Raw genomic sequence first — 27,583 nt, forward strand, 5'->3', positions numbered from 1 at the left:
TGGAAAGCATTACTAAATATATTCAGACATATTCCATTATATAGACAATGTGCTATATAATGTCCCACTGTCAACTTGTTCAATGCTTGACCATTAAAAGTTAACATCGTACCCAAGATCCCTGAAGACCGTGCAATGGTATGCAGGGGCCCTAGCGCGTCGCATCCCTTGTATGCTCATTTTTCATGGACATGACCCAGTATACTACCATCAGAGAGAAACATGGAAAATACTGTATAATTGTTCTATGAATGATAAAGTTGTATTCGGGCCAAAATAATGCATGTCTACCAATCTGTTATACTGGATCTAATAATCTAAGAAAAATGAGCTCCAGGTACTGTTGTTCAGATAAGATGTCTATTCGTTGTGGCAGTTCCACTGAAACAGCTACCAGAAGCATGGTACTCTTTTAAATTAATAGCATGTGTGTGGACATGTGTATATGTAATGGGCGGCACCTAGAACGTCTGTTCAACTCCGCCTCGTGTCTCTGTGAACAGTATCACTACAAATGGGCCAGATATATGTGTGATGTAGGTTTGTGTGTGTGTGTGTGTGTGTGTGTGTTCTGGCCACTTGGCTACCCAGAAGCATCAGTCACCTGGACAGATGATTCTGGGTACTCGTCCACACCACGGGAAGGTGGGCCAGTTCCAGTAGAGCACGTAATGCCTCAAAAGAGACTCTGACCCACCCGATGTTGCCAAAAAGGTGGGCCAGATTCCTCCGGGGGCTCATTCCAGAGGAAAAAGAAAGGAGCAAGAGAGAAAAAAATTAATAAATAAAATAAATTAATTAATTAAAAAAATAATAATAATAAAAAATAAAAAAAAAATCATTAGCGAGGAGGGAAAAAAAGAAAAAAGAAGACACGTTGGGTTAAAAAAATTAATAATAATAAATAAATAAATAAAAGAATAAAATAATAATAAACTAATAGTAAAAAAAAAAGATTCTGGGAGTGATAAGATAAAAAAAAAAACACAGACTGGCGTTGGTGAAGAGAAAAAAAAAAAAAAAGGGTAGTCTTCAATAAATACTCTGGTATCCTGAATAATTCAGATGTGGAACTGGTGAACTTCAGGATCAGTGCAATGACAATGCATGCAAACATGAACCATAGAAGAAATTAATTCAGAGAAGCAAACTATTGTCCCGCTTACACAGTTGTATTTGGTGGATTGTTTTGGTGTGCTAATCTGGCGTTGATTCTTTTTCTGCGAGCAAACACCTCGGAGGCAAAGTTCTGAAGAGCTGAGAGATGATTCTTATTATGCAGAAGCATTTCCTCTTGTCCCGGAGAGAGATCTGGAACGTCAGTTCGGAGCTTCACCCTAAGATCGTCGTAGATTGCACAGTTAAAGAGCAGGTGACGCCAATCTTCTGTATTCCCGCAGCTGCAGAGATCGGTGTGATGCAAGCGAAACTGAAAGAGTTTTTGATTGAGAGAGCCATGTCCAGTTACCAGAAAGGAAGTTTTCATAGTTAAAGAGCACCAGGTTTTAACCGATTTAGAGAGTAAGAAGGTCACATCAGGCAGGAATTTTCTTTTCGTCGCTCCAAGTGTGGTGGTGTCCCATCTGGTCTGCCAGATGCTAATTAGCTCGTTAAACCATCTGGATTTCTTTTTTTTTAGGATCTTCATTTAAATTTAGCTGGATTCCAAGTAATTCTGAAGGTATTTGTTTTTTGTGTCGAAAGCAGATGCCACGATAGATGACAAATAGATCCAATGGAGGGACTCCGCAATAACTTGCACTGCAGCGGTGGAAACTGTTCTACAGACTCTGAGAATAGAGAGAAGCATGTTCTGCTGAATGGAATTCAGTTTTAACTTCATTTTGGAATTGGTGGCCCGATGAAACCAAGCTCCTGCTGCATAGGTGAATATGGGCAGGAAAACAGCATTATAGTAGAGAAAGAGTGACTTTCTAGAGAGACTCCACTCCCCTCTGGAAATTCAAATAATTGACCCTGTGAACTTTTTGATTTTGGTACTTCTTTTGATTTTGGTACCTCATCTGTGAATCAGATGAGGATAGAAGGAAAGCTTATGGTCAATAATGACCCCAAGGAATTTTGCCTCAGTGACTATAGGAAGCCGCTTGCCAAAAATTTGATTTGGGGAGGCCGTCCGAGATCTAATTTGGATTTAAAAAGCATCATTTTTGTTTTCGCTGGATTAATTTTAAGTTTGTTAGCCAATGACCAGGTGGAAAGGTCGGTTAAAATCTGGTTTTCACTTCCAACACTGCACGAGAACTGCCTGAGACCACAATTGTCAGGTCATCGGCGAAAGCAAATATTTTGCAATTCTGGACAGAGCGGCCCAGCCAGTCTTGAAGCACAATGTTCCAGATAAGAGGCCCCAGGACTGAACCTTGGGGGCACCCTCGAAAAACCTTCCTAGAGACTTGGAGGAATTTTGACTTGAAAATTATTGAGCGGTCAGAGAAATAGTTTTGAAATAATTTGTACATATGAAAGGAGCATCTGGCAGAGCGGAGCCGTTCAAGGGCGCTGTCCCACCAGACTGTCGAAGGCGCACTCGAAGTCGACCATAATAGCTAGTTCAAACTTGGATTTAGAATTTATAATGTGCCAGACAAAGTCAGACAAGGCCTCCTCGCAAGAATGACTTGGGGTGAAGCCATATTGATAGGGAGAAAAGAGATTTTGTTGTTGAAACAGAGCTGTTAGTCGAAGAGCCATAAGCCACCCCAAGATCTTCCCTAGATTAGCAAGCAGCGCAATTGGTCTGTAGGCACGTGGATTTGAGGCTTATCTGGCTTTTTGATAAGACGGAGCAAAGAAACCTTCCAAACAGAGGGAAAGATGCCTTCCATGAGGCATTTATTGAAGAGCAAGAGCAAGTAGAGAGGTCTTAATTTTTACAGCCGGAGAATGAACACATATACAATCATATCCATTCCTGGACACTTCTTCACATTGATCTTCTTGACCACCGAGGTAAGTTCCTCTAAAGTAAATGGCTCGGTACGTTCCTCAATGGTGTACTTGTTATTTGCCTCCCGAATTGTCATATGCTCTGGAGAATCTTCAGAAATATTATCCATAGGGAATAAGTTGTCAAGAATTTGGTTTATAGAGTCTGTCCAGCCAGAGGTTTCATGAGTCTCAGTGGTAACACTACCAAGGACATCAGAGGTAAATGTTCTCTCTCGAGCTATCTTGTACATGAGGCCCCATGGGTTTTTGATGTTGGATTCTTTTACAAAGATGGTCCAGGTTTCTCTTTTTCTCATTGCAATTGCTTTACAGAAGGCATGTTTTTTTTGCAATGCAGTCATTATATAATAGCATAACGTCGTCAGCAGGCCAGTTGCGGCGTCGCTGATATAACCGTCGAGCGCAGTGAACTGATTTGCGCAGAGTAGTAAGGTCCTGGGACCACCAGGAGCGGACTTTAGAGCGGATGGGGCCGACCGGGCTAGCCAGGTGGGTGAAGTGCCTGCCTGGCAACCCAAAGGTCGCGGGTTCGAATCCCGTCTCGGGCTTGGATCAGAGTAAAATGCAAAAACTTTGGGAGGTGCATTATGGCCACAGAAGTCGATGCGCCCCAACAACTAACAAAAGAGCGGATGGTCTTCTTCTTCTTTGCTGATTTATAGGAGGCTTTTATAAGAGATTGTTGGATAAGTTGGACTAGATTTTCTGCAGAAATTAAGCTGAAGCTGTCTGGATGGTTTGATGGAAAGTCATTAGTGATGGAGGCATAAAAAGAGTCCCAGTCAACAGTTTTTGTGCAGAACCGGACGAAGTCTGGTGTTCTAGGTGAGTTGTGGCTGTTAGGCGCATCGACAGAGATGTGGAACACAATGGCTCTATCACTGAGTGTCCAATCTGGAATTGTAACCCAGTCACGGATGTGCGTGAATTTAAGTCACTGGTGGTGAGTGCAACGTCAATGTTCCTGACTCACCAGTTGAGCTGCAATAGGTGGAGAGCTGGCCTGGTCGATTATGGACTGGTAGGTTGTGACTTATAATAAAGTCCTCAAGAAGAAGACCTCGGGCGTCAGAAACAGCACTGAACCAGATATGGGACTTTGCATTGACATCCGAAGTAATCAGGATATTCCTAGAGCCAAGGAAGTTGAGTGCGAACTCCAAAAAGTTTAATGAGTCGTTGAAGTCTGCAGAAGGGGGACAGTAGATTGACAGAAGATAGAAGGAGAGAGATGAGAATGTGATTTGCACACAAGTTGCCAGTTTGTTACAGAGACCATGGACAACGACAACTTCTAAATCTCTGTTTAAAATGATGATGCATGTTTTAGGGTCTTGGGGCACAGGTTGTACCACTCGAGCATAAATGGAATAGCCCATAATCTTGGAGATATGCCCAAACTGACCCTTCGAGAAGTATGGCTCCTGGATAGAGATCACGTCCACGGCATTTTGCTCTGCAGCCAGCCGAATCTCATCCGCGACGATTCGCGACCTATTGATTTGAAGAACTATTGATCCATTGATTTGAAGAACTTTAAAGTTTAAGGTTTTGTGGAGTACTGGGGAAAGAATGAGAGTGAACATCATCAGGAGACGTTTTATTCTGATTCACCTGAAATGCAGAGTTGTTCTGTTTACTCTCCATCAGCAGTTCTGAGCTGTATCATTTCCAGGGCACGTTGGTATTCAGAACAGGTTGTATCTCTCACCGAGTGCTGTGAAGCCCTCTTGCGCCTCTTACAGTTAATGCAGACAGGCTATTCCTCTTTGTGTGGACACTCTGCAATGACGTGCCCACTACGGGCACAGTGACTACAGGTTGTTGAGCTGTGTGGGTGCAATGTTGTGTGGTGTGCCCGTAGCCTAGGCAAAGAAAGCATTTGGTTACTATCGTAAATACTTTAAACTTATGGGAGCCACAGCCAAGGAACACCTGTTCACGGGACAGTACTTCTTTATAAATCTTTGGTGTAAAGCAGATCACCATATGATTAGTCGAGGATGAGTGTTGATTTGGTGTTGAACCGGAACGTAGTGCCCTACTTTATTTCCTCGTATGAGAACCCTAAATCAATAAGATTCTTAAAGTAAAGGTCCTCTAAGAAGTCCTCATTTGCGTAGTTTTTGGGAACGCCATAGAATATAGTGGCAGGATCTGATCTTTTTTGGAAGTGGCGATGCCAGCAGCAGAGGAGGAGATAGTATTGAGATCTTGCTTGGACGCGGTTTCCATGATGACTCCGCGATTTCTTATCGCTCTGAGAGATTTTACTTTAACCATCTTGAAATCGCTTTTGAGCGTTTTGGATACAAATTCCTTCACCTCATGGCTAGTTTTCAGTTCGCTAGGGTCATTGGCTCTCAGGAGAAGGACATTCTGTGGTGGTTGGGTTTTGGGACCAAGTTGAAGACTGTTTGGAGCCGAGGATGTGGAAGGTTTGTTGGAACCAGAAGAAGGTGGGGAGATGCCCTTCCTCAGAGCTTCTCCTTGGATCTGGGATATATGAAGATGTAGGTGGGTTTATAGTGAAAGTGTCAAAGACTTTTTCGAGGATGGTCGCTCTGGATCGTAGCTCATCGTTGACGGCGTGTAGCTTCTCGTTGTCGATTAGCAGCTCCGTGGCAATTATCTCCAGGCTTGACCACAGGTCATGGATGTAGTTCGCTGCTGTTTCTGTGAGTCCGTTTGCATTGCAATTAATAAAAGATATCAGTTCTTTATGCAGCCTAGAGATGATTTGGTGACGCTGTGGAGCATCCTCAAGACTCTTATTTTCTGCAATTTCAGAATAGGAAGGAATCCCCAGCCTGGAGGAAGAACTGAAACCAGAAGCAAATGTGCGGTCCAAAACAGATGCCGCAACAGGAGTAGCTGGAGGGGTATCCTTGGAAGCAACAAGGTTGATACTAGGAGAGTCAGCATCAGGGCGTCCAGGAGGACTTTCCACTAAAGACTTTAGCTTAACTTGTTTATCTGCAGAAGCAGCAGTCTCACACCGCGACAAAAGGAGCTTCAGTTTCTTCTTGCTCTTATTCTTTTTTTTCTTATGTGAAGGATGGGGAATCCTCCGTGGCGCCTTAGGCAGAAGAGGAGGAAAATTTTCAGATTCATCCTCACCGGATGAAGAGGAGCTGTCATTTGATGTCATTATTTGCACAATCAATATAAATCAAACTGAATCAATAATAATTCTATAAATCTAGTTCTGGGCTGTACCTTGTCTAAAAAACTCCACACATATTCCGGAAAATCGACTGCTTATTTTCTGTAAACACTCAGTTAATGGCACACACGACTTATTTTATTTTATTTTATTTATTATTTATTTTTTCCTCTTTTTTTACGGCGAGAAGGCAGTATCCGGTGAAGAGAAGAGACAGGGAGTAACAGTCTTGAAGCAATTAGTCAGGTTAGCAGCATGATGCGCAGGCCAGTCTCGTAAGCCAGACTGGTGCGAGAAATAGGTCAGAATTGTAAAATTTTGACATTTGAAGTGATTAACTGACGGCAAACACACAATGCGGTGGGACTGCTGGACTTTGTGATATAGCCCGAAGGCAGTGGGGGGAGTTGGGGAGCAGTGAAGGCCACCAAATGCGGAAGTAAAGATTCGGGAATTCAAACAAGCAAAGACGGTAAATATGAATACTGTATATGTAAGAAAGCTGTATCATGAAAAAATCATAATTACCTAAAAGTTTAGGGACACAATCTTCCACAGGAGGTGCACAGTATAATCAGTCAGGTCACTATACAAAAAAGTTCGTCTAACTCGCATAATAAACACATGAAAACACTGTAAACTTGGGGAGCACAAGATAAGGCAGCCTTCACTCACGAACACCACTCAAAACAGTCTCATAAATTAATAGCACGTGGACATGTGTTTTGTAAAGGGCGGCTCCTAGAACGTCTGTTCAACTCCACCTGGTATCTCTGTGAAATACAGTATCACTACAAATGGGCCAGAATGTGAATGACGTAGGTTGGTGTGTATTATGTGTGTGTTCTGTTGTTCTGTTCTGGCCTCTTGGCTACCCAGAATCATCAGTCACCTGGACAGATGATTCTGGGTACTCGTCCACACCACGGGAAGGTGGGCCAGTCCCAATAAAACACGTACCGTCTCAAACGAAACTCTGATTCACCTGATGTTGTCAAAAGGTGGACCAGGTTCCTCTGGGGGCCCATTCCAGAGGAAGTGAAACAAAAAAAAAAAAAAAAAAAAAAGATCCCGTGATGTAATTAATAAATTAAAAAATAATAATAATAAATAAATAAAAAATCCCGTGGTGTAATTAAAAAAAAAAGAGAAAGAGAGAGAAGCTACACTAGTGGAGAGTGGGGAGACGAAAAAATAAAATAAATAAATAAAAATAAATTAAAAATAAAAGTTTTAAGCTGCTGTCTGGGGATCCCCATAGGAGGCTTTCCTGCGCGTGAATACTTGCATTGAGAAGTTCTGGAAGGCAGCAAGGTTCTGTGGTGTCTGTAACAGAATGTCCAGTTGGTTTTCAATGAGAGGGATGGTATTTGCTAGGTCTTGCCTCAGGTCCTCATAGAGAAGGTGGAACCAATTCTCCTTGGCCCCGCAGTAGCAAACGTCTATGGGTATTAGGCCTAGTTGGAAGAGTTTCTCGTTCAATGAGCCATGCCCAGTGACTAGGAATGATGTCTCAAGAGTTAGAGAGAGCCACTTCTGTGCCGACTTAGAGGAGGGGAAAGTCACATCTGGTAGGAACCTCCTTGTAGCTGCTGCTTTGGTGGAAGTGTCCCATCTTGTCTGCCAGATATTTATCATCTCATTATAACAGCGTCTTTTCTCTGCCTTAGGGTCAGTGTTCAGGTTTAGCTCAATGTCTAAGATCTTGGTTGGAATTTTCTTGTTGATTCTAAAGGTCAGGCCACGGAAGGTTACATACAAGTCCGGTGGAAGGGTCCCAGCTAAGATCTGTATAGCAGCAGTGGATACTGTCCTGCATACCCTATGGGTAGCCAGAAGCATTGTCCGTTGTATAGAGCCTAATTTGCATATCATATTAACCAATTTAGCTCTGTGGAACCAAGCACCTGCAGCATACGTCACGATCGGAAGGAAGACGGCTTTATAGTACAGCTGAAGTGACCGCTTGGACAGGCCCCATTCATTCCTGGTGATTCTGATGATTGAGCCTGAAAATTTTTTCACCTTGGAGGTGAGATGGATGAGGTGGAGGTGAAAGCTTAATTTGTGATCCAGAACCACCCCTAGCACAGTGGTCTGTGTGACAATGGGAAGTTGTACCCCAGAGAATTTAACTTGCGGAGGCCGCCTGAGGTCCAGCTTATTTTTAAAGAGCATCATTTTAGTCTTGTTTGGATTTATCCGTAGTTTATTTAGTGCAGCCCAGGAAGAGAGGTCGTCAAGGACCCGATTAGCATTGTCTTCTATGGCTTTGCGAGAGCGGCCGGACACCACTATCGTGATATCGTCCGCAAAAGCAACAATCTTGGTATTGGCAAAGGAGCGGGAAAGCCAGTCTTGTAGGATCATATTCCACACGAGAGGTCCCAGGACTGAGCCCTGAGGGCACCCCTCGAGTGATTGCCCTGGAAACGTGATGGTATTTTGACTTTAAAATTACTGTTCTATCTGAAAAGTAGCTTTGAAAAAGTCTATAGAGATATCTAGAACAGGAGGCTGTCCGGAGGCGTGCCAGAGCACTGTCCCACCAAACAGTGTCAAACGCGCTCTCGAAGTCAATGAAGATGGCAAGTTCAAATTTTGCTTCAGAGTTTTATATGTGCAGAACTAGATCGAAGAGAGCTTCCTCACAGGATCGTCCTGGAGTGAAACCATACTGGCAGGGGGAGAGGATATTCTGTGCTTGAAAGAGAGCTGTTGTCCTGAGCGCCATAAGCCGCTCCAGTATTTTTCCAAAGTTTGCAAGTAGCGCAATTGGACGGTGAGAGCGCGGGTCAGTAGGGTTTTTGTGCTCCTTCTTAATTAGTCTCAGTAGCGAGATCTTGCAGTCCACAGGAAAACATCCCTCCTGAAGACATTTGTTGTACAGTAAGAGTATATACTCTGGCCGAAGCTTGTGAAAACGGAGGATGAAACTGTATTCAATGAGGTCTAATCCTGGACATTTTTGGATGTTAATATTTTGGAGAACTGCTGATAATTCTTCCAATCTGAAAGGTTCTGTGGTTTCTTCTGATTCATAACTATTGTTTTCAGTGCGAATAGCAGTATACTCAGACAAGTCCTGAGCAGTGTCGTCTGGTGGAAATAGCTTATCCAGGATGTAATTGGCTGAGTCCTGCCAGTTGGAAGTCTCCCGGGAGTCTGCAATCACTGTGCTGAAGATGTCCGGATTGTAGATTTTGTCCCGCATGATCTTGTAAACCAGGCCCCATGGATTTGTCATGCCAGATTCTCTGACAAAGTCAGACCATGTTGCCTTCTTCCTAGTTGCAATAGCCTTTGTGTATTCATTTTTCTTAGCGATGTAGTCTCTGTATTGTCGTGCTACTTCTGGGGCTGGCCAGTCACGGTGTCGCTGGTAAAATCGGCGAGATCGGTGGACGGACCGTCTAAGCAAGGTGAGTTCCTGATTCCACCAAGGACGTACAGTGGAACGGAAGATTTTCTTCTTGGCAGATTTATAAGGGGCCTTCAGGACAGCTTGCTGCAAGGTGGTAACTAATTCGTCAGCAGTGCGGACACTGTATTGGGTTGGATCCGTGAGAGGGAAATCCGAGACAATAGATCTTTCAAAAGCTTCCCAGTCAACATTTCTGATGGAAAATCTAACAAAGTCCGGAATCCTAGTTTCATTGGTGTTTATAGTTGTAGTTAATGTTATGAAGAACAGGATAACTCTGTGATCGCTAATTGTCCAGTTGGGAATAACTTCCCAATTTGAGACTAGAGGGCTAAGTTTCCTTGTGGAAATGGTGAGATCAATGTTTGACTCTCCAATGGAGCTGCTGTAAGTTGTATACTGACTAGGCTGATTGTGGATCGTTAGATTCCTGCTGATGAAGTCCTCAACCAGCATTCCCCGAGTGTCGGTAGTAGAACTAAACCAGAATGGTGATTTTGCATTGGCATCAGTGGCTATGAGGAGTATTCGGGGCCGATGAAGTCCAGGGCATACTCCAAGAAGTTGAGGGAGTCGTTGATATCTGCTGATGGGGGCAGTAGAGTGACATCAGGTAGAAAGACTGTTCAGCGTATGTGACTTGGATGGACGTTGCAAACTGGTTGCAGAGTCCCTGAATGACCAAGACATCCAGATCTCTGTTGAGCACCACAATGCATGTTTTGGGATCTGCCTGGGCAGGTTGAATAATGCGGGTATGAATGGAATACCCGGTGATTTTTGCAGAGTGAAGAGAATGGGTCCTAGTGACAAATGGCTCCTGAATCAAGATGATGTCAACAGAGTGGCTCTCTGCAGCAAGGCGGATTTCGTCTGCCACAGTACGTGACCTGTGCCCATTGATTTGCATAATCTTGAGACTCCGGGGTCCAGGTATGGAAGGAGAATTTTCAGTATAGTGGAGGGGGCTAGCAATGGAACCATCTCGAAGAGTAGAGCTGGTTGGACTAAACATTAGCGGTCCTTTGCCGTACTAGTTCTAATGCTCTTAGGTATTCTGGGCAGGAGATGTCCCGGACAGAATGGTTACGTTCCCGTTTGCCTTTTGCAATTTATGCAGCTAGGCTCTTCATCTCGGTGGGGACACTGTGCATTAACGTGTCCACTGCGAGCACAGTGTCCGCAAGAGGGGGAGCTGTGGGAACAATTCTGGGAGGTGTGCCCATAACCCAGGCAGAGGAAACATTTTGTTACCACTGTGAATGGGCGGAATCTGTGTGCATTGCAGCCAAGGAAGATTCTATCAGTTGATGATATGTACTTGTAGATGCGTGGAGAGAAACTAACAACACGGTGCTCTGCTAAACTGGATTTGGCCTTAATGGCAAATCTTACTGTGGTTTCAACTTTTACTTCCTCCCAAGGGAACCCAGAGTCAGCCAGGTTCTTGTAATAAAGGTCTTCAATGAGGGCCTCATTTGATAGGTCTTTAGACGTGTCATAAATCACTAGCGAGGGATTTGATTTCCTGGGTGGGGTAATGACAATACCTGCACTGGCCAAGGAGTTGGAACAGCAATATGCTTCCCAGCTTGGGGACATACTGCTATTAATTTATAATTTGCAAGCACAGTATATCAAAAGTGGACACTTGTGGATAATCGCGGCTGAATAAGATAGAAGTAAAATCATGATAGAAAAAGGATTTTTTTTCTGTTTTCCCAGCTTAGAACAGCAAAAAGGAACAAGCAGTTCTTCTGTCCTACATGGTTTTATGTAGTGGGGAGAGAAGAAAGAAGATGAAAAAAAAGTTGGCAACTGGCAAAGAACTGCATAAACATTACATTATAGCGTATTGTTCCTCGCATGAGAATCGGTGTAGCAGTGTGATATTGTAAGAGATGTAAATGGACACTTTGATTGCACAACGAACATTTTAGGCCACGCGCAGGCGCATCCACCTCTGCTGTAGTGTTGCAGCATCGTATCAGCTTAATGGGAAAAAGATATGTATTCTGTATTTCTTCTTATTCGTCTTGAGCAGTTTACTGTTTACCATTATGCGTCTTTTTTTTTTTTTTTTTTTTTTTCATTCTTCCTTCCCCTCTCCTCCCCTTATCTTTCTCGCGTCTCAAGTTCAAGGGCTGAAAAATAATAGCCTCAACTCACGTGCGAGAGTCATTTATCGTAACTGTCACCAGGACAAAACTTTCTAAAGAAATTTAAGTTCTTGGATCGATAAGAATATTTTTATAGGTCTATACGTATGTGTTCATAAGTTCTAATCTCCTTGATGAGAGTAATTCTCATATAATCACTGTCCCATATAATTCTTAGTAATTCAAAATTCATAACTAATTCTCATAGCTTCCAAGTTGATGTTAGTATAATATAGAAATGTACTTGAAATGAAATCTAGCTGCAATTACACAATTATATTTTCTGTGTTGAGTAGAAAGGCAGATGTTACAAATGATACGGTCTGCTGACTGGTCATATGAAATGTTTCCGGAGATTGCAGTTATCTCTAAAAAACTTCTTAATCCACGATGAGCAATGGACGGCCTCTCTTCGTGCGTAGTCTTCAAGGCCTTTCATCGTCTCAATCTCTCTCTCTCTCTCTCTCTCTCTCTCTCTCTCTCTCTCTGTGGAATTGGACCTTAATTTTATTTTCGTTACGGCTTTTTTTTCCGTCAAATAAATTTCAGTTATTAGAACCTTATTAATTAGAAGAAACAATAATGAATAAAATATACAATTTAAAAAGTGTCAAGAAAGTTTAGAATTATGTCTAAAAATGACGAAAGCCTCTACATGCAAATAGAATAGGCAAGTAAGCGTCAATGTCTTATTATAGGTGATTTCAATTTGCCTCTAATTTATTGGAGTAAATGGAAAGGAAACTCGACACGGGGAACAAAATTTTTAAATCAACTAGATGACTTATTTGTATCAACATGTCAGGGAAAGTACTAGAGAAAAGAATATCCTAGACTTCATCATCACCCATGAATCAGATGACATAACAGGGCTTACAGTGGAGGAACCAGTAACAGGAAGTGATCAAGGAGTTCTACGGTGGATGATAATGAGAGAGGTAGCAGTAGTAAAAGGCAAAGGAATGGGATTTAATTTCAGAAAAGGAAATTACGATGCCTTAAGGTACTACGTGGCCTCCATTAACTGGGTAGATATCGCACAGAGAATGAATACATTTGAACTGTGATATGCTTTTAAAACATTAATCACAGATGCCTTGAATGCGTATTTACCATTAAAAAAATACTCCACGAGAAGGGTTCCAAGTTGTATGAATAGTGAAGTTGCCACATTACTTGAGCAGAAAAAGGTGGCATGGAAAGGTTACAGAGCATTAAAAAGTGTTGAAGCCAATAAGAGCTACAAAATGATCTGTAATAGAGCCACACCACAGAAAAGGTTCGACAGACAAAGGCAGTTTATGAGAAATCACTAGCAAACAGAGCAAAGAGGGGGGGGGGGTAAGGAATTCTTCACATATATAATTGCCAAGAAGAGCAGGACAAACGAGATCGGATCTTTACGTAAGAGAAAGGGGATAGTATTAAATACACCAGCTGCCGTTGCAAATTGAACTCAACAGTTATTTTGCATCAATATTTACAAATGAAAAACGTTTTGTGGCAATGGGAAATTGAGGAAGCGAAGTTGAAAAATATGTAATTAATGATATTGAAATTTCGCAAGATTATTTAATGAAAAAACTTTCGAGCCTACAGGCCAGTAAGACTCCTGGAGTTGATGGAATATACCCTATAATCTTAAAGGAGGCTGCAAGTGAGTGCATTGAACCGTTGAGGCTAATTGTGCGATCATCACTAGGCTCTAGGGAGATTCCCTTGGATTGGAAAAGTGCCAATGTATCTCCCATACATAAGGGTGGTTCCAAGAGTGAAGTGGGAAATTATCGACCTGTCAGTCTGACTTCAGTGGTAGGGAATATCATGGAGGCAATGATCAAGGGTGGAATTCACGATCATTTGGATCGAATTGAAATTCTCAATGATACTCAGCATTGTTTTGTAAAGGGAAAATCATGTTTAACAAATCTGGTTCTCTATTTTGAAAGGGTCACTAACGAGCTGGATTTAGGGAATAATTTCGACACTGTTTATTTAGATTTCAGCAAAGCTTTTGACTCAGTCCCACATGAGCGGTTGCTTTATAAGCTGAAACAGGTTGGAATCATTGGGAAAATCCTTAGATGGATAGCAGGATGGCTCCGATAAAATTCCAATCGCTGCGCGTCGTCTCCTGGTTGAAGGTGTTGCACCCGCTGTATGTGAAATGGATACAAGCCATGCTCATGTAATGTTCGCCATACTCTTGTCGGTGGAACACCGATACGTGTAGAAAGCTTCGTGTGCTAATAGTAGGACTATGTTTTAACGACTGAAGAATGTGTTTTATTTCATCCACATTTTGTGTTAATTTGCACATTCAGCACATTGTGTTAATTTGCACATTCAGGGCAGGAGGCAGAGGGTTATGATAAATGGCTATTCCTCAGATTGGGTTGATGTAAGAAGTGGGGTTCCCCAAGGATCAGTATTAGGAACACTGTTGTTTTTAATGTTCATAAACGACATCGATGAAGGGATAGAGAGCGTGATGTCCAAATTTTCAGATGATGTTAAAATTGGTAGAGTAGTTAATGATCACTGTCAAGCTGAGCTTCTTCAGAGAGACCTAGATAGAATTCAGGAATGGTCAGAAAAATGGCAGTTATGCTTTAATCCAACAAAGCGTAAGGTATTACACCTGGGAAACAGTAATCCCAAAATAACTTATTCACTTGGCGGAGTTCAACTAAACCCAGTACTGGAGGAAAGGGACTTGGGTGTTACGATACGGTGAGACATAAAATTCTCTGAGCATTGTGGACAGGTTGCAAGGAAGTCCCATAGTGTCCTATCGATGATATATCGAGCGTTTGCAAGTAGAGATAGGGACGTGATAATCCCATTATATAAGGCTTTTGTTAGACCACACTTGGAATACTGTGTTCAAGTATGGAGACCGCACCTCGAGCTTCTTGAAAGGGTGCAAAGAAGGGTAACTGGCCTGGTGAGATCGGCAAAAGGGCGTCCTTATGAAGAAAGACTTCGAATATGTGGGTTGAAGAGTTTGGAAACTAGACACCTTAGAGGAGATTTGATTGAGGTGTTTAAGGCATCAGTAAAATGAATGATGACGAAATTTTCAAGATTATAGATGATGCTAGAACTAGGGGACATAAATTCAAGTTACGGGGGAAATGTTTAGATTGGACTGCAGGAAGTTTTATTTTAACCATCGAGTTATAAATTATTGGAAAAAGTTGCCTACATGGGTGGTAGAGGCTGACAGTTTGGGGAAATTCAAAGGTCATCTGGATAGTACCTTCGGGTCAGGGAAGCGCAGATGATCGGTTTAATTTCTTTTTCTTTTATTAATTATTATTATTTATATATATATATTTATTTATTTATTATTATTTTTTTTTTATCATTGTTCTATTCGGGTTTTTTTTTTTTTTTTTGGCTGGTGCAGCATAAGCCATAGGCTTTCTTGCACCATGCGGCCATTACTAATACTAATATTATTATGGTGGCGACGGACCACTGCGGCCGATCCATCGTTCGGGAAAAGTTAGATTTAGATATCGTATCACCAGACGGGAATAACGTGTAGGAGCTCTGTCATGCTGAAAGTACATACCAATCTTTGTAGCCAAGGGAACATCCTCCAATAGCAGTGGAAGTTCGTTTTGCAGAAATTATAGGTAAATGGACCCTGTAAAATCATCAACCGATTGTCGATGATACCGCACCACCCATTTACAGAGACGCTATGTTCAAAATTTGTTCCTACAGTGGCATATGGATTTTCGTCTGGCCACCTATGAGAGTTACAGGTGGTGTTGATACCGTCACGGGCGAAAGTAGCTTCATCACTGTACAGTTATAAAGTTAATTTATCGGCGATTAGCATTTACCCACCGATAAAATTCCAATCGCTGCGCGTCGTCTCCTGGTTGAAGGTGTTGCACCCGCTGTATGTGAAATGGATACAAGCCATGCTCATGTAATGTTCGCCATACTCTTGTCGGTGGAACACCGATACGTGTAGAAAGCTTCGTGTGCTAATAGTAGGACTATGTTTTAACGACTGAAGAATGTGTTTTATTTCATCCACATTTTGTGTTAATTTGCACATTCAGAAGAAATATGAGCGCTGGGAACCGTACTAGTCTCACTCACTCAGTTTGGTGTAAACGCTCTTGAATCTGATATTCTGCGGTTAGGAAACCGTCGACGGTATTCTCTACAAGCAGCAGTAGCACTTCCACCACAAAAACCGTAGACAAACACCATATCGGCATATTCAGCATGTGTAAAGATGTGCGGCATTCTTAACAACACTTCTAACACCAAACAGCGTCAGGTTATAACTGTTTCTGGAGACATGTTTATATGATTTTTTTTACTCAGAATAATCGATACTATGTAACTTTCCAAAATATTTATTATTCCTCCTTAATCGCCCTGTGTATATGGGGACTTTCTTGTAATTCAACACTCGTGCAATAATTCATACAGAAAGCAAGTGGTCTCAAGCAAGTGACTTGTACTTCTTGTGAATCCCCTCTCTGGGGACAGGGAGTGAATTGCGGGGATGTATAGTAGCCTTACCTTTGAGTAAATAAATAAATTTTCTGTTTATACCCCGGGACGACCAAACGGCAGAAGAGTTCACAAGATAGACAGAATACAAGAGCATCGTATTCAGCAGTCACGGGCTTGAACCCCGGTCACTCAAAGCACGTGTATTTATGCACCCGCGCGCTTGACCACTCGGCTACGGCGGTCGCATAGCGTACTATTCTAATGGAAATAACGAACCGGTCATTGCATCTAAAGAACAGATGTAAAAGTAAAAAGTAAAGTGCAGCCATTATCAACCCACTGCAGGATGGAAGCCTCCTCAACAATTCATGCTGAGGGAAATGGACCATAATCTGCCACGCTGGTCCAGTGCGGGTTGGCAGATCGACCGTATTCAGCAGGCAGGGGCTTGAACCCCGGTCTACTCAAAGAGCGTGTGCTACTGCACTCCCGCTCCTGCCCACTCGGCTACGGAGGCCGTAGCCGAGTGGGCAGGATAACACTAACTCATCTGTTCTAAAGAACAGATGAGTTAGTGTTAACTCATCTGTTCTTTAGATGCACTTCACATTACGTGTACTGCAGTAAATAGATGAGCTTCGAGCTTTAGTTTCTAACACTTCATTGACCAATATGTTATTGGTTTCCAATTTTAATCTTTTATCATATAACGTAGTTTAACTACAAAATGCTGAGTGACTGTGTGATTAGTAACCATCAGCTTCAGGAACTGCACTTCACTATCAGTAATGTTTATGAAAATCCTTAAAGATATTGACCATCTCCTACTTTTAAATTTATCTCATTAAAATTGTGACGAATTGAGCGTTGAAATAATCATGATTCATTTAATATATACTGAATAATTTGTCGGATCCATCAGCTTTCATATACTGAGTCAGATAAGTAATTGACTGTTATTATTTTGTTTTAGCAACAAAATACAGGATTTTTATTTTGTCGTAGCTATAAAAGTAAGTTAAGTGTAGTTATGTATGGATGGTCTCTTAACTACACTTAATGAATACCATAACCGCTGGCTAGCACAGTGGTTGAGATCACTGTTCTTCCACGCCAATCGGAAAAGATCTAGGTTTGAATAAAAGTTCATCCCATTGAGATGGGAGGAGTTTTTAACAACGTCTGTCACAACGTGGCTGAATAATTCGACTATGTTATGATAGAAGGTTCCATGACTTTTATCAGCCTTTCAACGTTTTTCACGGTGAAATATCTCGTACTGTAGTTGAATACACGACAACTTGAAACATCAGCAAAATGTCGCTCTCCATTCATTGTGATACGCATTAAAACAAACAGGGACTTTTAGTCTTGCCTGGATTGCATTTTCTTATTATCATTTATTTATCGTATTCTGCCTGATAATAGGCGGTCTAGTGACAGAATTCCCAGCATGTGTGAAACAACTGCCTTGTCTGACTAGAGAATGTTTCTGAGGAGATCAGTGTCAGCCATGTGCTTGTCACAGTCTTCCACAAACAATTCTTGATCGTATTGAGGATTCCTGTTCAGCAGTGCAGTTCCTTTTTTCAGAATGGTGTGGACTATATAACGAGTCATTCCACTTTTTCTTGCTCTGTTCCATTTCTTCTCATCTTTGATTGAATTCATTATTATCAACGTGTGACCATTTTTGTTTATCCTGGAATGTGATACCTTATGTCTTCTGCGTAGTTCGCCAACTAGTTACCCGAAAGGAGTTAGTATTTGGCGAGATATGCAGAGAATAAATGTCTGATAAATATGGAATTATTTATCAGACACACTATATAATCACCATTCTCCACCCTCCAATGAATAAATAAAGAAGTTATAACAGTAATACGAATTTTTCATTAAAAATTATTTGCCTCCGCATATGATGTCAATGTTGATATAATATTAATGCACTTGAAAATTCTGTAGTCTCTGTGGTGCGCGGTTTGGGATTAAATATACAAAAAAAAAAAAAAAAAAAAAAAAAAACTGTAAGTGAAATTTTGGAAATTAGCTGAATTCTACTGGATTTCTCTGCTTTAGTAATTGCCAGTTCAGTCTTACATTTTGCCAGCATCCATGTGCTCTTTTTAGTGGCACAGATAAATTTATATCTCTAGAGGTACCTGATTTGTAGGAGTACTACTGTATATAGCTATCTCCATGGTAACTGAAATTTCCTGTTACTTAAGCAGTTTGTTGAAACAGCAGGGCTGTTCAGAGAAGATAGCGGTATCGGTACCTTTAAATTATACCAACACGGTTTCACTTAGCGCTGTTACACCAGTAATTAATGCAGAAAAATGGGATCGCATAAAATTTTTACTTTGTGCTTGTTCTAAACTGTAATTATTTCTCGAAGAGTTTAGTTTGAATGAATGCAAAAATCATCAGTTCCCACAAAAGATGCATTTTAAAGTGCTTTCCTGTCGGTAATGAGAAAAATTCTTTCTGAGGTTTCTTGCATAAGACATCAAACGTAACTAAAAAGGGAAAAAAATCATTCGGAAGTTTTCATTTCGCAGATAAATGAATTATTTTATGTAGAAGCTAAGGAAAGCTTGTGGCTTTAATTATGATTTTTCAGGAGGGATTGCACAGAAACAGCAACAAAGCTAATAATACTACTGCTACCAAGAATTTCTTTTTTTGCTTTTTCTGAGCCTTGTCTTAAATAGCTTATTTCAGGACTGTTCTGCTTCCCCCTCTCTGTCTTTCTCTCTCAGTTTTTTTTTATTTTTTTATTTTATATATATATTTTGATAGAATATCGACTCATTCATGGCATGATTAAAATACTTGGAACTTCGCAGGAAGAATTCGTTATAAATCCTTGCGGAAAGATGTTTTCTACCTATTACATGTCTCTTTTCTGTTATTACACGTTCTTTCAGTACATGAATTTCTAAATGCATTTCTTGAATCTGTCATGTACTCTTCCACATACATTCTTAAACATTCATTTCTTATACACTATCTTACCAAAATTTGTGAGGCACCCTTTCATTACATAAATAATTCAGAAACTTAAAAGATCAAAAAGTCACTGAAGCAAAAAGAATTATGATCCAAAAATACGGCAATTTAGTATCTACCCGGATTATAATCTTAACTTTCAGTTCGCCAAACCTACCACCTTCAGTCAAAGCAGGTTACTGAAACTGCCGCGTTCGGCCATATATTCCGAATCTCCTCAGATGTTTTAAATGCCAGAAATTTGGCCATTCCCAGAAAAGCATCACGTGGCGTTGTACTCATGCATAAGTCTATGGCTTCGTGTTATCGCCATTCCTTAAACTTTGTCATCAGCATGGTGCAGTTGGAAGCGTATTCGTTGCACTGCTAGGCCATGTTTCCGGTCCACTAATGTCCAATCTGAATCTCAGTAACCTGTTGTAGATATCTTTTATTGGGTGTAGAGAACCTTCGCGAGTAACGCAGTGGTTATAATCACCGTCTTCCTTCACCCCGGGTGGAAAACGCACGAGATCGAATCCCGTCAATAACGGGAAGAAAGTTTTTTTTGTTTTTTTTCCCCTTCAGTTAGACGACGAGGATAGCAAGGTTTCTCTTCCCCTTCCCCGAAAAACAGCAAATGGACCAGAGAACAAACGAAATTTACAGAAATAATACACACGTGTAAATGGGATAATTTTCGGGTAGCCCTAATATGACATTCATTTTTTATTATTTATTTATTTTGTGTGTGTGGTGAGAAATGCTGTATAGGAAATCGTTTTACTGTTTTAGCAAAGACGTGCAATGGTCTCTTACATTGTTATGCACAGATGCCTTTTTCTGTGTTCTTTCTGATTGAACGAGGTTGTTATTTCCCTCATGGTGACACGTCTGTTGTCTCTTACACTCCTGGCAGTCCTTGACTCTCTCCAAATATCAACTACTAGTTGTTTTTTTTTTTTTTTTTTCATAATTGCTTCAATGGCTTTTTTTTTTTTTTTTTTTTTCTATTAACTTTGGCCTGCCTTCCATTCCTTGTATGGTCTCCATCACTTCAGTCATTCTAGAAATACTCAACTTCAGTCCGTACACTTATATGCATTTCACGTTCAGAGATCTCTGCACGACGGATGCACACATTCTCTACTGCCTGGTATATACACTGGATGGTCACTTTATTAGCCACACACACACACACACACACACACACACACACACACACACACACACACACACACACACACACACACACACACACACACACACACACACACACAACACCTAATAGCGAGTAGGCCTCCCCTCCTTTACCCCTCAGGAGTGTTGCTGTTTTCCGAGATGCTGATATCATGCCACCTTCAGTCACTTAAATCTCTCATCCTACCCATTCTTGCACTGAATTGCGCAGATACTGCATCCTTACGCGTTTGGCAACTTCATATTTCATGGAATGAACATATGATGCTGTTACTAAAGGGCGCTCCTTTTCATGCCTAATAAATTGGGCACTTAATGTATTGGACGAGCGCAACACATTTATATACTGTATTAGCTTAATGTATCCCATATCGGAGCCCTATTGTAGTGTGCCAAATGAAATAGGCACCGAGTGCATACTTAGTTTGTTTGAAATCTATATTATTCAGTTTAACTGGAAATTAAAAGCAGTCCTTTACCGAGATGATTTCAGAAGACAAACGTCAAATCAACATCGTTGCTCAAAAAATCATCAATCTGCAATGAAGTAAATTTAGTAGCCTTTTTTTCACTTGGAATTCATGTGAATTGAAATACAAATTACCTATCGTGGTACTGCTGTAAATTATACATATTCTGATGTTTTGTCCTAAACAGAATCCTAATTGGAGATAAAGAATTGTAAACAGAACGGAAACTGTCACTGGCAACAATCTAATAAAAAGGGATGGAAGTAAAGCGGGTTCGGAACACGCTCTTTAAATAAGACAAGTCCAGGTATTGGTAGCCTATATTGGTGAATATCAACCTCACATATGGAGACAAGGTACCGTTACGCCCTCCCCCCTAACTGGCAGAAGACCCGTTGTTAGTAAGTAATACATGCATTGCATCCTTTGCTCACGGTAGGATCACAGACGTTTCTTCTGGAGTGATTGTCACATGGGTGCCTCCGTAGCCAGGTGGGCAGGAGCAGCAGTGCGTAGCATGCGCTTCTTGATTAGACCGGGTTCGAGCCCGTGACCACCAAATACGGAGGATGCGGAAAGGTCAGGGAATGGCTACCGCATATCCCCGGAGCAATATGGCCTTAGTTGCTAATACTCCTAAAAACCAAATAACAAACAAAACGATTGTCACATGTAAGCCTCGCATTCTCTAGTATACTGATAATAATAATTAATAACTGTTATTTTATCCCCAGGCGTAACCCCTAACCCATGTGCTTGTGTTGTTCTGTAGAAAACGTTCTCGGGCCAATTTACATATGGTATGGGTTGATAAACTCAAAAAAAAAAAAAAAAAAAAATCACGGGAAAAAACCTATTTCGTCCCGCCTGAAATCGGCCTACTAGAGCCTAGATTGAAAGATTGAAGAGATAACTTTATAAATTCCTCCAGTCGACGGCACCAAAACCCAGACCGCTCCTTACAAGCGAGAAGGGGTGAAACAATTTTACTGTCACGAAGGGCAAATACTGAAGCTTCCATCATTGCGCACGCACTGTAGGATTCTCTTCTCGCCTACTCATCTACTACTGTATGGCGACATAGCGTCTGACCCTTTCCCATGACAATCCAAGGATCAAATGCATGCTTGGAACCTGAATATCACGACCGACCATGCTTTGAAGTTACAGCAGCTGAAGTTCTTATATTTTCTGAATCTAGTTATAACGACAAGAAGGAGGAAACATCGCAGCCGTCTCCTCTCATTCCAACTACATGGGTCACAAATTTGTGCCCGAAGCCCTAAAAACCATTCATTTGATGGCGACCCATATTAATTGGACATTTTCGATTCAGGCTCGTTTTTAAAAACGTCTCTCATATGAATTAAGACTTTTTCTCTATACCGCTGTTAGTAAAAAAATACAATTGGATTTCTCATAAATTGTAAGTAATACATTGTATTACTTACAATTTATGTATTACTCATTCCAACTACATGGGTCACAAATTTGTGCCCGAAGCCCTAAAAACCATTCATTTGATGGCGACCCATATTAATTGGACATTTTCGATTCAGGCTCGTTTTTAAAAACGTCTCTCATATGAATTAAGACTTTTTCTCTATACCGCTGTTAGTAAAAAAATACAATTGGATTTCTCATAAATTGTAAGCAGGTGTTTCTTATGGAATTTTTGCGGTAAGTTAGAATGAATGAAAGGTTGCTATGGTTTGGATGGAATATTTTTTACCCTTGTTGTCATTATTGTGACTCAATCGTCCTGAGTGTATGTCACCTACCGAGTTGTGTGATCGTGGATCGTGTCACTTACTTTGTTCTGAAACCAAAGTGAACTTTTCCAGTGTTTTCTGTGCATTACTGTATCCTCTGCGAAATGTTGTTGTGTTTAGTAAACTAATCTATAAACTGTGCATGCATTGAGGAATGCAGTTGCTATCATCATTGAAAAATAAGACTGTTTTTTTCTAGTTGCTTGTCACGTCCAATGTCATGCTATTTGTTGAACTGCAAGCCTTGCTGAAACTGTCGCATTATTATTTATTTACTTATTTAATTTTGTAATAATGTGATATAAGTATTGCTTTCTTTTGCATCCTTTGCTCGTGATTTGCTGCTTTGCTGCTTTGTTCCTGTAATGAATATACTGTTTTGTTTGCATAAACACTTTAAAGCTCTTCCCAAATTTAATGCTTGTTAAAATCTTTGGCTTGCTTTGTGTCTTGTATGTTATTAGAATTTGCTTATTTTTGCTCTCATTTGAGAAGAGAAAAAACAAAAAAAAAAAAAAAAAACATACGCTGCATCCCGTTGCATTTCTTCACGCTCACGTGTCTGTGCTGCTGCTGCTGAATAAGTTGCTTGCTTCCTTTTGTAACTATGGCAACATATTCTCCTTTCTAGCCACTTCTATTCAACACACTACAGGTCCGCCAGCTAGCGGGCGGCAGTCGTCGGAAGCTGTCATTCAAGAATGTGTCAAATGTGGTGGTTCAGCTTCTCCACTCCATCAAGTACAGCATGGATGTACCATTCTCCAACATTGCAGCGCCCTCTTCTGTTTCAAACGAAAAACAGTCGTCCAAAAAGGTCTGTAAAACTTTTATCTTGAATAGTGATATTTTATAACTTTCATGGTGTACTGACTACTTTTAGTTCTCTTTTTTAGTTTTAAATTATTATATATTTTACACATTATGATATAATTTTAATATTTAATTTTTTTAGCTTGTATTTGTAAACGTTTGTTATGTTTTTTTAAATAATTGCACCCGTATTATAATAATAATACTAATAATAGTATTATAATAACATAATAATAATAATAATAATAATAATTAATAGATCAAAGCAAAGATGATAATCAAAATGTAAAAATGAAGTAGTAATTACAGCGAAAAAGGACTACAGGTTGAGCAGAACATGAAATGACATCGGTTAACTAACTAAGATCGGCACTTACATAAATGTCCTTTACAAACAGCAAGATAGGACAAGATGCCATCGCGATATGCCTTGTCTATAGTCCACAAGTCGATGTCGATGTTGAGCGAATTGAGAGTGTCCAGAGTCACATTAGGGAAGTGTCTCTTGAAATTCTGTAACCGCTGGAGCTTTGAGCACAAGGAGGGGGTACTACGAGATGTCTGCCTGGCAAATGCCAACCAACCGTGTTCCAGATGTTGATGTGATCCTGCTTGGCTGAGCACAGATGAAGGAATGATTTTATTTTTAGCACATGGGCTCTGTGGACTATGGGCATATATTGCAGGTTGCAGCAGAGAGTAGATTTAGATGTTGTGTAGATCTGGTGCGACCACAATTTGGCCCACTTCAGCACTCAGAATTCGACGCCCCATAGTTTCCTGAGGCTGGTGGGTGGTGCCGCCGACCAAACCTTGATTCCTAGGAGTAATCAAGGATTACTCCTAGGAATTTGACACTGTCTGTGGGAGTCAGAACATTTCCTGCCAATTCCGGAAATAGAGAAGATGCGGTATCAGTAGAAGTCATCCGACTTGGCGTAAAGATGAGATAGTTTGACTTCTCTGGATTGACTGACAGGCCAAAAAATTTAGCATACTTACAGAATGTATTTAAGTAGCTGTTTACAGATTCAGAGGTGGTCTGTCTTTCTTGTGAATCACCAACATGGCGTTTGCATGGCAAGTAACATACAATATCGTCAGCATACGATAGGAAAGCTGGAATTTGATCCATTAGTGGAACGAATATTGCTGCAAATAACAAGGCCGAGAGAGAACCACCTTGTGGGATCCCTACTTCGACGCTTTTAGTGACTGTAATGCCATCGCCTTTGAAGTGAAGCATTATTAACTTCTATATAAATAATAAATTTTTCTGTTTATGCCCCGGGACGACCACACGGCCGGAGGAGTTCACAAGGTAGAGAGAGCGATAATACAAGAAACAACACCTTATTTGGCAGTCACATGCTTGACTTCCGGTCACTCAGCGCACGTGTACTTATGCACCTTCACACCTGACCAATCGCTATGGCGGCCTATATTCAAAATAATCAGGAATAAGTGTCACTTTCTGGTCTTTAAATGATAATCATGGAATTATCATCATGGAATCTGCATCCTGACATCCTGAAATCATGGAATCTGCATCCAGACCTGATGTTTTTTACTGAGACCTGGTTCTCTCCTGAGGTTCAATCCAAATTCCAGACTACTTTCTTTTTCAAAGTTGCAGAGGTGATTCAAAAGGTGGTGGAGTTGCTATTTATGTTCATAGTCATCTGCGATGCGCTGCCTTTCCTATCTCAAATCTGCCTGATCAAGCTTGTGAACTCACTTTTATCCGCATCGGCTCTTTGGTGATCGGTGTCTATACCGACCTCCCTCAGCTTCAGTTAACAGCTTCCTTGTAACTCTTGACAACACTCTATTTCATTTCACAAGCAAATCCCTAAGCCTTCTACTTATTGGTGACGTTAATATTAACATTCTTCAAAGCACTTCCTCTCAGGTGCAAGACCTCCTAGATGTCATTACTTCAAATGGTTTCTCTGTTCTTACTGATGGAGACAACCCGACTAGAATGGGAGAGTCCCACAGTTCCCTTCTTGACTTCGCAATTGGGGAATGTTCTCTCACGTATGCAATACTTGATACAACTGTTTCGGATCAGCGTCCCATCTTAATGGTAATCAAAATGAAATAAATGAAGCAGAGTTGTTGTTGTTGTTGTTATTTGGTTTTTTAGGAGCATTAGCAACTAAGGCCATATTGCTCCGGTGCGGTGGTCATTCCCTGACCTTTCCGCATGTTCCGTATTTGGTGGTGACGGGCTCGAACCCCGGTCTAATCAAGAAGGGTGTGCTACGCACTGCTGCTCCTTCCCACCTGGCTACGGAGGCGCCTAATGAATCAGAGATCATGCACACTTTCAAGTCTGTCACTCCAGAGTCTCTCAATCAGCTTTGTCACGACCTGCAGCAGTCAACGTGGGATGGAGTGCTTGCTACAAGTGATCCTGAAATTGCAACTAACTGCTTTTATAAGCATATCCTAAATAGCTATGAAAAATACGTGTCATATATCAGGAGCCCAGGGAATAAAAAGGCCACCAGGACAAGAGGGAAAATATGCTCGTTCATCTCAAACAAGATTTGTAATATGTTAAAGAAAATTGCTAGAGCAACAGGAATCGAGGCAGATAAAATTAAATACACAACGTACAGAAACAAAGTCACTGACTGCATTCGATCAGAGAAAAGAAAATACTATAGTTCTCAACTTACAGGTATCATAACAAGCAAGAAAAAATAGACAGTTTTGAACAAACTATTACCGGGAAGGAAACTGAAATCACGGAGCTACGTTGGAGATGTAGTTGAAAATGAGGTACTAATTTCAGATGACAAGCTAAAAGCTACCGCCTTCTGTAACCACTTTATTTCAAGTGTGAATAACCTCTTCAAGACAAACTTGGATTGAGAGACAATGAAATGAGAGAATCTGCCAAATACTCTATCAGAAATTTTTTTTCTCGCTCCTCTCTCCGATCAAGAGATTTCAGAGGCAGGGAATCAATTGAAAGAAAAGGGAGCCCCTGGCTTTGATGAAATATCTCCATCTCTGCTGAAAAAGGTCCTTAGCTCAATTCTTACGCCACTGAAGTATATATTCAATCTCTCCTTTCAAGCTGGTAAATTCCCTTCTCAATTCAAAAAAGCAATATCATCCCTGTTTCAAAGGGAAACCGTTGTAACTTCATCAGCAACTTTGGCCCAATAGCTCTACTCTCAGTTTTTTCAAAATTATTCGAAAAAATTCTTCATAGCAGACTCATGGGTTTTCTTGAAGAAAATCAGCTCATCCATCAACAACAGTATGCTTATCGCTCTAAAAGATCCACTGATCTTGCAATTGTTGACTTCTGCTCAAAGTTCATTGATAGTCTTGAAAAGGGTCACTATGCTATAGCACTGTTTCTTGACTTATCTAAAGCTTTTGATTGCATAAACCATACTATTCTACTTAACAAACTCAATAACCTTGGCTTGAGAGGAAAAATTAACCTTATACTTGAAGACTGCCTTACCGATCGGCCGTTTGTCGTAAGAACAAATCATTCATACTCCGATATCTGTTATTTCTCCAGGGGAATACCTCAAGGCTCACTTCTTGGACCTATCTTATTTGTTCTTTACATCGATGAATTTCTCTCTCTTCTTCTATCTTCTCACCTAGTGGCGTATGCCGATGATATTTCCATCCTAATCATAGATAAAGACCCAAATGAGCTTCAACTCAAAATCTCTGCCTTGCTTTCTGTGATGCATAATTGGCTTAAAAAGAATCAGCTTATACTGAATCCAGAAAAATCAAAATATATGGTGTTTAGAACGAAAAACAAACCACTAAATATTGATTTAGACGTAACATACAAAGAAAAACAACTTGAAAGGGTGAATGAAACCAAGTTTCTCGGAATCTGGCTAGATGATAAGCCAAGCTGGGCAAAACAAATGATAACAATACGAAAGAAAACTTCGTCACTAGCGGGAATATTCGCCAGGGCCTTTGCCTGGGTGTCTCCTCTTCTCAGAGAAGTATTCCTTTCTTTAATTCAGCCGCACCTCACCTATGGAATCATCTCATGGGGTATCACCAGCCAAGAAAACCTTGCGAGAATCAACTCCATTCTCAATCAATGCGTTCGTTCAATTTGGGCCTTC

At 40.8% G+C, this 27,583-nt stretch overlaps 1 protein-coding gene across 2 annotated transcripts in view; it reads left to right on the forward strand.

Annotated features, from left to right (window-relative positions):
* LOC150091231 (adenylate cyclase type 1-like) overlaps positions 1-27,583 on the forward strand; it is an 845,725-nt gene that overhangs the window by 538,852 nt on the left and 279,290 nt on the right. The window contains exon 8 of one of the 2 annotated variants that reach the window (XM_090374793.1): positions 23,275-23,460. In XM_090374793.1, coding sequence (XP_090230919.1) covers positions 23,275-23,460 — 186 coding nt within the window. The remainder of the gene's footprint in view (positions 1-23,274; positions 23,461-27,583) is intronic. The other variant, XM_090374796.1, reaches the window with a different exon arrangement.

The sequence above is a fragment of the Mastigoproctus giganteus genome, chromosome 1 (assembly GCF_048544385.1).
Source record: "Mastigoproctus giganteus isolate SK-2022 chromosome 1, ASM4854438v1, whole genome shotgun sequence".
Taxonomy (NCBI): Eukaryota; Metazoa; Arthropoda; class Arachnida; order Uropygi; family Thelyphonidae; genus Mastigoproctus; species Mastigoproctus giganteus.